The sequence below is a fragment of the Musca vetustissima genome, unplaced genomic scaffold (assembly GCF_032173495.1).
Source record: "Musca vetustissima isolate MV318-11 ecotype Yass unplaced genomic scaffold, APGP_CSIRO_Mvet_v1 utg16721, whole genome shotgun sequence".
NCBI lineage: Eukaryota > Metazoa > Arthropoda > Insecta > Diptera > Muscidae > Musca > Musca vetustissima.
This window is the reverse complement of record NW_026873324.1, coordinates 18,843-32,115: the sequence shown is the minus strand read 5'-3', so window position 1 is coordinate 32,115 and position 13,273 is coordinate 18,843. Positions and strand designations below refer to the sequence as shown.

The following is a 13,273-nucleotide window of genomic DNA, read 5'->3' as shown; positions in this document are numbered from 1 at the left end:
CCCTGTCGACTTCTTTTTCTATAGAAAAAAATTCCGACAGGTCCCTGTCGACTTCTTTTTCTATAGAAAAAAATTCCGAAAAGTCCCTGTTGACTTGTTTCTATAGAAAAAAATTGCTCTGGCATGCTGAGGGGTTTTTCTATAGAAAAAAATCTGTCTTCTTTTTCTATATAAAATATTACTGTACTATTTTTAAATATATTTTTTCCATCGATATCGTATTTGTATTTTATGTTTAAAAATTAATTTGGAAAAAAAATAATTCAAACAAACCTTCCGAACCCTTATCACCGATTTTTTCCCTAAATATATTTTCATAAATTCAATTTTTTCCAAAAATATCACAATGGTAAGTTCTAATCCCGTAAGGAGATCCCATACCAACACCAGATTTGTTATCCCTTTCCTAAGGATCCTGATAACAACCATGATGCTGAGGAACGAATTCAATCACCATTTGTTCCCATTACCCCTAAGGATTCCCTATCCGCCATGGATTCCGAACCACCAATTTCACCACCCAAAAAACCCATGCCAAGAAAAATCGCCCCGCTTCCCACTCGAAAGACAATACCAACAAAAACAATGGTAATGGAGGCCCTAAAGACCATAACCAAATTAGACGAACCACAACCCGATCCCTTATCACGACAACGTAAAACTCTTAGCTTACGTGGTATTCAGAAATTTATGGCCCTGAAATATTTCGTAACAAAGCCGGATATGAAATCGCGTATGCCTTATGTGAAGAAATACGTTCGAGATTTATTGGCCAAGGGCCAATTGAAGAGTGTCAAACCGGGTGCCGGTATAACGGGGTCATTTTGGGTGCCAGCTAAAAGTGAATTAAAAAAGGAATTGAGGAGTAAACCGAAAAGAAGGGGTTCTAAGCCCAAGAAATCTTTGGCAAGGAAGCAAAAGGGTGGTCGGAAGGTCAGACGAGGTGGTGGAAAAATGCGAATGTCGGGTCACAATTAAAACATTATTCTATTTTGTTATTTTTCGATATTGGTTAATAAAATTTATTTTCAAAACCTACTTCACCGCTGTACACATTTTTATAGAGGTCGGAACTTGTCATGGTAAGTCTCCCTCTGAGGTGCTTCACCTATAGCACAAAATATGCCCCAGTGACCTCCTTGAACAATTTAAAAGTCATAACGGAAAACTAATTGCCGCTGATTGATATTTTCAGATCTTTTCTTTGTTAGGTTCCGACCGAACTTCTCTATTACTTATTTTTTAAAAATAACGCAGAAACATGTGGTCTCCATCAAAATTATGAAGACGAAAGCGGGGCGGTTCCTTTATAGTACCTACAAATAAATCAAACGCAACATTCTTGCAATCTACAACGACAGGAACACTTATTGAGGCAAACATACACGCACACATACAAAAAAAGAAAACAAAATGTTACAGGGTTGCCAATTCACATTGCAAAGAATAAGAAGAGGGGACTTAAAAAAAATAATATTTTTCAAGGCCTACAAGGACCTACAAGAGGCGTGGATTTTTTAATGAATATTTTTCAAGGCCTACAAGAGGCGTGGATTTTTTAATGAATATTTTTCAAGGCCTACAAGAGGCGTGGATTTTTTAATGAATATTTTTCAAGGCCTACAAGAGGCGTGGATTTTTTAAAGAATATTTTTTCAAGGCCTACAAGGACCTACGAGAGGTGTGGATTTTTTAAAGAATATTTTTCAAGGCCTACAAGAGGCGTGGATTTTTTAATGAATATTTTACCTACAAGAGGCGTGGATTTTTTAAATAATATTTTTCAAGGCCTACAAGGACCTACAAGAGGCGTGGATTTTTTAAAGAATATTTTTTCAAGGCCTACAAGGACCTACAAGAGGCGTGGATTTTTTAAAGAATATTCTTTCAAGACCTACAAGAGGCGTGGATTTTTTAAAGAATATTTTTAAGGGGCGGGCTATCAAGAGGCGTGGATTTTTTAAAGAATATTTTTAAGGGGCGGGCTATCAAGAGGCGTGGATTTTTTAAAGAATATTTTTCAAGGCCTACAACGACCTACGAGAGGTGTGGATTTTTTAAAGAATATTTTTCAAGGCCTACAACGACCTACAAGAGGCGTGGATTTTTTAAAGAATATTTTTCAAGGCCTACAACGACCTACGAGAGGTGTGGATTTTTTAAAGAATATTTTTCAAGGCCTACAAGAGGCGTGGATTTTTTAATGAATATTTTTCAAGGCCAACAAGAGGCGTGGATTTTTTAATGAATATTTTTCAAGGCCTACAAGAGGCGTGGATTTTTTAATGAATATTTTTCAAGGCGTGGATTTTTTAAAGAATATTTTTCAAGGGCCAACTGAGGCGTGGATTTTTTAATGAATATTTTTCAAGGGCCAACTGAGGCGTGGATTTTTTAAAGAATATTTTTCAAGGGCCAACTGAGGCGTGGATTTTTTAATGAATATTTTTCAAGGGCCAACTGAGGCGTGGATTTTTTAAAGAATATTTTTCAAGGGCCAACTGAGGCGTGGATTTTTTAAAGAATATTTTTCAAGGGCCAACTGAGGCGTGGATTTATTAAAGAATATTTTTCAAGGGCCAACTGAGGCGTGGATTTATTAAAGAATATTTTTCAAGGGCCAACTGAGGCGTGGATTTATTAAAGAATATTTTTCAAGGGCCAACAGAGGCGTGGATTTTTTAATGAATATTTTTCAAGGGCCAACTGAGGCGTGGATTTTTTAATGAATATTTTTCAAGGGCCAACTGAGGCGTGGATTTTTTAATGAATATTTTTCAAGGGCCAACTGAGGCGTGGATTTATTAATGAATATTTTTCAAGGGCCTACTGAGGCGTGGATTTATTAATGAATATTTTTCAAGGGCCAACTGAGGCGTGGATTTATTAATGAATATTTTTCAAGGGCCAACTGAGGCGTGGATTTTTTAAAGAATATTTTTCAAGGGCCAACTGAGGCGTGGATTTTTTAAATAATTTTTTCTCAGATCTACAAGAGGCGTGGATTTTTTAAAGAATATTTTTCAAGGCCTACAAGAGGCGTGGATTTTTTAATGAATATTTTTCAAGGGCCTACAAGAGGCGTGGATTTATTAAAGAATATTTTTCAAGGGCCAACTGAGGCGTGGATTTTTTAAAGAATATTTTTCAAGGGCCAACTGAGGCGTGGATTTTTTAAAGAATATTTTTCAAGGCCTACAAGAGGCGTGGATTTTTTAATGAATATTTTTTCAAGGCCTACAAGAGGCGTGGATTTTTTAATGAATATTTTTCAAGGCCTAAAAGAGGCGTGGATTTTTTAATGAATATTTTTCAAGGGCCAACTGAGGCGTGGATTTTTTAAAGAATATTTTTCAAGGGCCAACTGAGGCGTGGATTTTTTAATGAATATTTTTCAAGGGCCAGGCGTGGATTTTTTAATGAATATTTTTCAAGGCCTACAAGAGGCGTGGATTTTTTAATGAATATTTTTCAAGGCCTACAAGAGGCGTGGATTTTTTAATGAATATTTTTCAAGGCCTACAAGAGGCGTGGATTTTTTAATGAATATTTTTCAAGGCCTACAAGAGGCGTGGATTTATTAATGAATATTTTTTCAAGGCCTACAAGAGGCGTGGATTTATTAAAGAATATTTTTTCAAGGCCTATAAGAGGCGTGGATTTATTAAAGAAATTTTTTTCGAGGCCTATAAGAGGCGTGGATTTATTAAAGAAAATTTTTTCAAGGCCTATAAGAGGCGTGGATTTATTAAAGAAATTTTTTTCAAGGCCTATAAGAGGCGTGGATTTATTTTTTTTCAAGGCCTATAAAGGCGTAGTCCTCAGGGGACCTGATGAATTTTTTTAGTCTAGGGGACCTAAAATTTTTTCTATAAAAAAAAAGTCCTCAGGGGTGAATTTTTTTCTATAGAAAAAAATAGTCCTCAGGGGTGAATTTTTTTCTATAGAAAAAAATAGTCCTCATGGGGACCTGAGGAATTTTTTTGTAGATAAAAATAGTCCTCAGGGGACCTAATGATTTTTTTTTTTTCTATAGAAAAAAATAGTCCTCAATATTCCTCAGGGGGCCTGATGAATTTTTTTCTATAGAAAAAAGTAGGCCTCAGGGAAAAGTAGTCTCAGGGACCTGAGGATTTTTCTTCTTTAGAAAAAAGTAGTCCTCAGGGGACCTGATGATTTTTTTCTATAGAAAAAGATAGTCCTCAGGGGACCTGATGATTTTTTTCTATAGAAAAAAAATAGTCCTCAATGACCTGGGGAATTTTTTTCTATAGAAAAAGTGGTCCTCAAGGACCAGAGGAATTTTTTGTTATAAAAAATAGTCCTCAGGGGACCTGATGAATTTTTTCTATAGAAAAAATAGTCTTCAATGACCTGGGGATTTTTTTTCTATAGAAAAAGTGGTCCTCAAGGACCAGAGGAATTTTTTCCTATAAAAAAATAGAAGAAGTATTTCTCAAGGACCTGAGGTATTTTTTCACAGAAGGTGGCCACTCTGCACACACATCATGAGAAACAAATTTTAGAAAGAAAAACATAAAACCCTTGAATCACCTGTTACATGTCGAATGTGTGTGCGGTGTGTCGCCGAGTGCCAAAGACACGCGATGTCATTCACGCGACATAAGAGTAAAATGAAAATTAAAAAATACAAAAACAACAACACGTAGGGGGAAAAAGTACCCATTCACCATCGCAATAATGTAGTCGTTTTCGTTAGAACAGCTATTTGTTGTTGTTGGCCATTGGGTAGGATGTTCGAACTGTTTGTTTGACTCATCTAAAAATAAATTGATGCCGCATTAAAAGATGCGTATAGCTGAAGTACTTGACAAGTATCGAGATATATGCATGTATGAATGTGCGTCGATTCGTTGTGTGAGTGGATACAACGTATTTTCGATGTTCGCATGTAAAATTAGAAATTCAAATTGTTTTCGATTTGTTTTCATTTTCTTTTTGTTAATCTTTTAATTTTTTTTGTTTGTCGGTCTGTCTGTCGGAAGATTATAGGGATTGTGGGAAGATATAAATAAATGTGTGTCAATAGAGGTAAAATGGAATGGATATACCTGTAGGAAAGAGGGTATTTTCTGTCATTAGGATAAAGGAGGGGGTTTTTCTGCACAAATGTCCTCAAGTTAATTCAGGAAGAAAAAAAAACAAAAGCGTTCCCTGGTTCCTGACGATTTTTTTTCAAATGAAAATAATGATGATTTTTTTTCTACAGAAAAAAATCGTCCTAATGAACATGAGGCCATAAAAAAATATTCTTTAATGAACATGTAGGTATTTAAAAAAATTCTTTATTCTTTATGTAGGCCTTGAAAAAACATTCTTTAATCCACTCCTTATGTAGGCCTTGAAAAAATATTCTTTAAAAAATCCACGCCCTAGATAGGCATTGGAAAATATTCTTTAAAAAAATTTAAGCCTCTTGAAGGCCTTAATAAATTATCTTTAGAAAATGTGTCGGATCAAAATTTTTTATCGTGTTCGATATATTGCCCCGCATAAAATAATTGTTTACAAATATAGTTGGTTTGTTGTAAAAAAAAAAATTAAAATAGAAAATCAGGAAAAAAATCCACTTGTTGATCATTTCGTGCAGTTTGAGGTGCATTGAATGCCTCTCTGCAACGATGCCAAAAAACAATTTCATACCGACAGACAGACGAACGAAATGAAAAGTCAGAAGCTTATCGTACAATTGTCGAAATAAAAAGGGCAGCAATTGCCAAAAAACATATACATCCAAATCAAATACACATACACACACCATGAAACAACACCCAGCCACACATGCACTCACAAAAAAACACACACACACAGAGACAACTACCCTGAACCAGAAATAGAAAAATGTTGCTTAAAAATAAATTGCAAATTTTTCAGCAAATGACTACAAATAAGATGAACAACAGCTAGAAAAAGCGGAAAACGTCATTTGGCCCACCGGTATGCCACAAAAACGGCGCAGCACCCCCAGCAACCAACCAAACCAACCGCCAACACTAACAAGGAATTCAATTATTTTTTCAAAAAAAATTAAGAAAATAGAAATGAAAATTTAACTAAGTGAACAAAACAAATGAAGAGGAAAATAATGAAAACCATAGCTCTTTGCTGTGGCCACTCAACCAAGATAAATTGAATTCTTGGCAGAACACATATTTTTTGGGTACTTGAAAAAAATTAAATGAAAAAATTTTTATAAAAAATCCATGCCTGAGTCCCCAAAAAAAAAAATATTCTTTAAACAATCCACGCCTCTTGTAGGCCTTGAGAAAATGTTCTTTAAAAAATCCACGCCTCTTGTAGGCCTTGAGAAAATGTTCTCTAAAATATCCACGCCTCTTGTAGGCCTTGAGAAAATGTTCTTTAAAAAATCCACGCCTCTTGTAGGCCTTGAGAAAATGTTCTCTAAAATATCCACGCCTCTTGTAGGCCTTGAGAAAATGTTCTTTAAAAAATCCACGCCTCTTGTAGGCCTTGAGAAAATTTCTGTCAAAAATCCACGCCTCTTCATCAGGTCTCCTGTAGGCCTTTTGCTATAGAAAAAATTCATCAGGTCTCCCTCTTGTAGGCCTTTTGTTCTTTAAAAAAAAATTCATCAGGTCTCCTGAGGACTTTTTTTCTATAGAAAAAATTCATCAGGTCTCCTGAGGACTATTTTTTCTATAGAAAAAAATTCATCAGGTCTCCTGAGGACTATTTTTTCTATAGAAAAAACTTCATCAGGTCTCCTGAAGACTATTTTTTGCTATGTGTTTTTCATATCCTGGCAAAAAATTCATCAGGTCTCACGTTTTTCTTTTTTTTACCTTTAGAAAAAAATTCATCAGGTCTCCTGAGGATAGTTCTCCGTCGCGTTATGAAAAAATGTCCGCAGGTCTCCTACGCTGTTTTTTTCATATCAGAAAAAAATTCATCAGGTCTTTTGCTGCAGTTTGTAGGACTATTTTTTTTACCTTAAATCGAAAAATATATGCATCAGGTCTCCTTTTCACGAGGACATATTTTTTTCCCTATAGAAAAAAATCATCTTGGTGCACCATTTACATAAATTCGGACTATTTTTTTTTCTATAGAAAAAAATTCATCAGGTCTCCTGAGGACTTTTTTTCTATAGAAAAAATTCATCAGGTCTCCTGAGGACTTTTTTTCTATAGAAAAAAATTCATCAGGTCTCCTGAGGACTTTTTTTCTATAGAAAAAAATCATCAGTTCTCCTGAGGACTATTTTTTTTTTTCTATAGAAAAAAATTCATCAGGTCTCCTGAGGACTATTTTTTTCTATAGGAAAAAAAATCATCAGGTCTCCTGAGGACTATTATTTTCTATAGAAAAAAAATCATCAGGTCTCCTGAGGACTATTTTTTTCTATAGAAAAAAATTCATCAGGTCTACTGAGGACTATTTTTTTATAGAAAAAAATTCTCCTGAGAAAACCGTAAGGACAGTAGTAAAGTCTACATATGTATCCTAACAGACGTCGCCCTTTCGAAGGAATACTAATTTCAGTACGTTTTGCCAATCAGTTTACATTAAATAGGACGAAAATATATATGGGAGCTATATATAAATCTGACCCGATTTTCTCGAAACTTAGCACACTTTGTTCTAGACTTAAAAAAAAATATATATATATATATAAAGATATATAGGAACTTTGGTATACCATTTACCTTAAATCGGACGAAAATATATATGGGAGCTATATCTAAATCTGAACCGATATTCAAGAAACTTAGCACACATCATTCTGGACCTAATTCAGTACCTTAAATGCGACCTGTACTTTGTTTACAATTTAACATGGCCAGACATGCATAAATCGATTCAGAAAGTGATTCTATTCATATTCTCAAAAGAAACCATGGGTCTATCTCGATTATTTTTGCCTGTTACAATCTTATGCACAAAGACATAATACCCTGTGGTGAAGGGTATAAAAATCCATGTCTTAAAAAATATTCTTTAAAAATTCACGCTTCTTGTAGGCCTTGAAAACAACATTCTTTAAAAAATCCACGCCTCTTTTAGGCCTTGAAAAAAATTCTTTAAGAAATCCACGCCTATTATAGGCCTTGAAAAAAATATTCTTTAAAAAATCCAAGCCTCTTGTAGACCTTGGAAAAATAGTTTGAGGACTATTTTTTCATGTCATAGACTGAAAATAATCCTCAGGGGACCTGATGTATTTTATTTTCCAGAGGACTATTTTTTCTATAGGAAAAAATTCATCAGGTCCCCACAGGACTATCATCTGTATCTTTTCTCCATTCTCTTTTCGTCTCAATATTCTTCATTCCATTTTTTTGTTCTTTATTAAATAATTTATGACATCAATTCCGAAAACCTCATTTGATCTATAACACGAGTGAATAATCCAAAAGAATTCGTCGAAAAAAAGAACGACATAATTTAGCACTTGTCTGCCAATATTTTATAATGGAGACATTTATCGGGTCCATTTCTCCTTTAATGTTGTCATCGCATAAAACAAAACAATTTGTACCAATCACCAAAAAACAATTCATTTTGGTGTTCAACGAATTCTCACGCCTCACCCACCACCCTCCAACCCCAATAGTGGATAATGGACTATTCGAAAATAATAGCCAGCTTCTGGTTGTCATTCTTTTCGTTTGTACGAGAATAACGTCAGAGGAAAGATATTTTTTGCTTTCAAGAGCATTTGCGTTGACAATTGGGGAAATTAATTGCTACGATATTGGAAGACGAAAAAGGGGTTAGGGGATCCAAAATATTCCATTAAAGAATCTGAAATACTTATTTTCTATAATGACTCCTCACATCATCTTATTAGGCCCCAGATTAAAAAGGGTCGACGAAAGGAACCCCCTACCTCAAGAGTTTGTCAGGAGGTCGGTATTTAGTCTTTAAATATCTCATGATCCTCTTTGCCTACCTGTTTACAAATGTCGTACAAATATTTTTTGTTTAAATTTTCCAAGAAGCTCATAAATCACCTTGACATTTCAATGGGAATGGATCACGCCCCATCCACACAATGTACCGTTCACAGCATTTTCCGGTTGCTGATGATGTGGATGAGGTGCTAACAGATACATTTTCGATGTTTGACATTTATTTGATAAACATCCATAGATCATAAAGGTGTATATTAGGGTGGTTGAGTGTTTTTTTAGTTGGGCGCCATTTTACATTTCAGATATCCAGTAGTAACAAAAATCTTGTCAACACAGGTATCGATATTGGAACTCAAAGCATTGTTATTTATTCACTCTAATATACATTTATATGTTTCTGTTCTGTCAACAGTCAATTTGCATTGGAATTTCGAATAAACAATTTTGTATTGAAAACTCATTCATTATTTAGAAATAGGCCTTAAAAAAATATTTTTAAAAAATCCACGCCTCTTTTAGGAGTTGAAAAATATTTTTTAAAAAATCCACGCCCCTTTTAGGCCTTAAAAAAATATTTTTAAAAAATCCACGCCTCTTTTAGGAGTTGAAAAATATTTTAAAAAATCCACGCCTCTTTTAGGAGTTGAAAAAATATTTAAAAAAAATCCACGCCACTTTTAGGCCTTGAAAAAATATTTTTTAAAAAATCCACGCCTCTTTTAGGCCTTAAAAAAGTATTTTTTAAAAAATTCACGCCTCTATTAGGGCTTAAAGGGTGGCGAAAGGGATGATAGATACCAAGCAACGGCTCTAAGTAGCTTCAACATGGCCAAGTCCAGTCTTATCATGGCCCCTCGGTGTCACCTGGGTACCTATTTTCATCACCCGATGAAATAGTGGGCTAATATGTTCCGCGAGTTCACCCATAAGAACTATAAAAAATGGGTTGAGGCGTCGGGTTAGTTGCCCACACTCGCAAAACCGAACCTACTATGAAAAAGCAAAGAAAAAGAAAATTCTGCTAGGAGATTTTAATGCAAAAATCGGAAGGGAAAATATCCCACCCACCGTCGGAAAATTCAGCCTCCATGAAGAAACATCAGACAACGGCATGAGGTTGATTGACTTCGCGGCAGCAAAAAAACATGGTAATTAGCAGCACCAGATTCAAGCATCTCGATATACACAAGGGCACCTGGACTTCTCTGATCAAGCAACGAGAAATCAAATTGACTATGTTGTGATAGACGGAAGGCATTCATCCAGTGTATTAGACGTTCGATCGATCCGAGGAGCGAATATCGATTCGGTTAGCAGCCAAGGTTCGCACTCGTCTTAATTTTGCAGCAAAGGTGCGATCTAATACAAAACGGAAACTCTACGTCGAAAAGCTACAAACACAACAGGTAGCAGAGGCCTACCTCGCTCAACTTACCTACCTGCTTGACAAAAGCACTTCTTGTCCCGATAATAGTATAGAAGCACAATGGTAAAGAATTGCACACTCCCTACGAACTGCAGCAAAAACAACGCTTGGATACCAAAAAAAGAAATCTATGGTACCGTCAGGAGTGTCGTAATGCTACTGATGTGAAAAACGCAGCGTATAGGTTAACCTTGGAGAGGAGAAACGTATTTTCAGAAAAAAGAAGAAGAAAAACGTGAATGTGTGCAAATCTAGATGTATAGGAGCCAGAATCAAGTCCGGAAATTTTACCAACGAGTAAAACACCATACCGAAGGTTTTGGTGCAGGCACATCCTCCTGTAGATATGAATAAGAAAACCTGGTGACAGATACAGACAGCGTGCTGAGGATCCTGGTGACAGATACAGACAGCTTGCTGAGGATCTGGAAGGAGCATTTTGAAAAACTTCTGGTATGAAATAGTAGCGGTGTAGAGGATACCCCAGAACCAATAATAGATGACGGTATAGAGTGTATACCACCTAGCCAACATGAGGTCATAAAATCAATTAATCGTCTCAAGAACAATAAAGTAGCTAGTGCCGATGGGTTACCAGCCGAACTATTCAAGACTGGTGGTCAGATGCTGGTCAGGAGCATGCACCAGCTGATTAGTACAATTTGGCTAGAAGAATGTATGCCCAACGATTGGAACCACAGCATACTGTGTCCCGTGCACAAAAAAGGAGACAAGACGATATGTGCCAACTATAGAGGAATATAAAGTGCATATAAAGTGCTATCTAGCGTACTGTGTGAACGACTGAATCTAATGGTCAATGGCATTATTGGACCATACAAATGTGGCTTCAGACCTGGCAAATCCACCATTGACCAGATTTTCACTCTGCGCCAAATCCTGGAAACAGCCCACAAAAAACACATCGACAAATAGAATCTATTCGTCGACTATAAACCCACATTCGAAAGCCCTATCCGTTCAGAGATGTTTAAAGCCATGTCTACGTTCGGCATTCCTGCATAATTAATACGGCTATGCAGGATAACTTTAAGTGACACAAGGTCAGCAGTTAACGTCGGAAAGGCCCTATCGGAGACCTTCAATGCCGAACGTGGATTCATACATGGTGGCAATTTGTCGTGTGATCTTTTTAACATCCTGCTGGAAAAGGTCATACGAGACGCAAAGGTGAACAGAAATGGCTCTATGTACACCAAACTACACATGTTATTCGCCTACGCCGATGACATCGACATAATGGGTCGAACACTGAGAGCGGTAATATCCACATTTGAACAAATTGAGAAGGAGTCTGCCAAAGTGGGTCTGGCAATAAACGGCGAGAAGACCAAGATGATGGTATCAACGCACAAGACGTCCAGTAGACTCGGACCAACTGTGGAACTTGAGAACTACAGCTTCGAGGTAGTTAAAGATTACCTTGGTACAGTCATAAATAAAACGAATGACATCAGTTTTGAAATTCGGAGAAGGATAGTGATGACCAATCGATGCTACTATGGTCTAAGTAAGCAGTTTAGAAACAAGATCACCTTTTGCCAGACCAAACTCACACTTTACAAGACGCTGATACTACCCGCGCTGTTATATGGATCTGAGCATGGGTACATGCGCAAGCAGATGAGGCAGTTCTTGGGGCGTTTAAAAGAAGAATTCTCTGAAAGATCTACGGGCCTATCTGCGTCGATGGTGAATATCGGCGTCGAATGAATTACGAGCTCTACAATTTATACGCGGACGACGTAGTCAGTCGTATTGAGCTGCAGCGACTACGTTGGCTAGGCCATGAATGAGAATGCCCCAACTCAAAAAGCATATATAAGCAAGTCTATTGATGGTTCCCGTAGAAGGGGAAGGCCACGAATCAGATGGAAAGACCAAGTAGACAAACAACATCTCGGAACGTGGTCTATCAATTGGAGGACGCGCTTGGAAATCTTTTATAAGCTCGGCTTATGAAACAACCGTTCTGTAACAAGTCAGCTAAGTAAATACTCAGTTGAACTTCGGACATTTATCCCCTCGAATATTTTTTTTCTATAGAAATTAATTAAAGAAAATTCTTAACAAAAAATGTCATCCGGATCCTGTAATTTTTTTTTAATTATCCCCCAGGTTGGTGGTAATGTTTTCTGTAGAAAAAACATGTTTCCAGGTTCCTGATGAAATTTTTTCTACAGGATAAAAATTTCGCGATTTTTTCTTCTTTTCCTCAAAGCTGTCTACTTGTGTTCAACATTTTTAATTGAATTTGTTTTAATTATTTCCTCATAACTTTTTTTTGCTTGTTCTTTTTTTGAAATGTTCACAACAACAACACCACCATATTTATTATAGTGGATTTCCAAAAGTAAACAAGATTGCGATTCAGAATTCATTTATTTTGGCCGTCTGGGATGTCTTATTTCTGGTCAGATTTATTATTTTTATTTGGCTCTTGCAGTTGCCGTTTATTGTTCTTATTTTCGAAGGTATTTCACTTAGATGCCCCCAAAAGACCTCCCCCACCTCCAACACCCGCACTTCTCAAGATGTGTCATGTCAGTCAACCCAAGAAAATAAATAATATTCTATTCGGTGGATACTTTCGACGTCATAATGGATAACAACAAATACCAATACTAACAACAACCCCAACCCGCGAATGGCATTACTAGAACGAACAGCGATTTTGGTGAAATGTAGACGGCTGGCTGGCAGGGCAAAAGCAAAAAAAAAGTTCCGACTATATGATCTGTTGGCTATGGATTTCTTGTTATTGTTTTTGTTCGGGTTCTATTTTGTTGTTGTTGCTGATAATTATGGATATGGTATATTAGTTTGCAAGTATGTCGACGAAGTCTGGTGTGTGCATGTGAGGGTGTGTGTGTGATCTTTTGTTTGACTTTTGGTATCCGCCATAGAAATTCTAGCCAAAATAAATTAT

At 36.3% G+C, this 13,273-nt stretch overlaps 1 protein-coding gene across 1 annotated transcript; it reads left to right on the top strand.

Annotated features, from left to right (window-relative positions):
* The first annotated feature begins 346 nt into the window (after window positions 1-346).
* LOC133324262 (histone H1-I-like) lies at window positions 347-978 on the top strand. Its single transcript, XM_061533112.1, has 2 exons — window positions 347-364; window positions 412-978. The coding sequence occupies exons 1-2, from the start codon at window positions 347-349 to the stop codon at window positions 976-978; spliced, it is 585 nt and encodes a 194-aa protein (XP_061389096.1).
* Window positions 979-13,273: the final 12,295 nt, after the last annotated feature.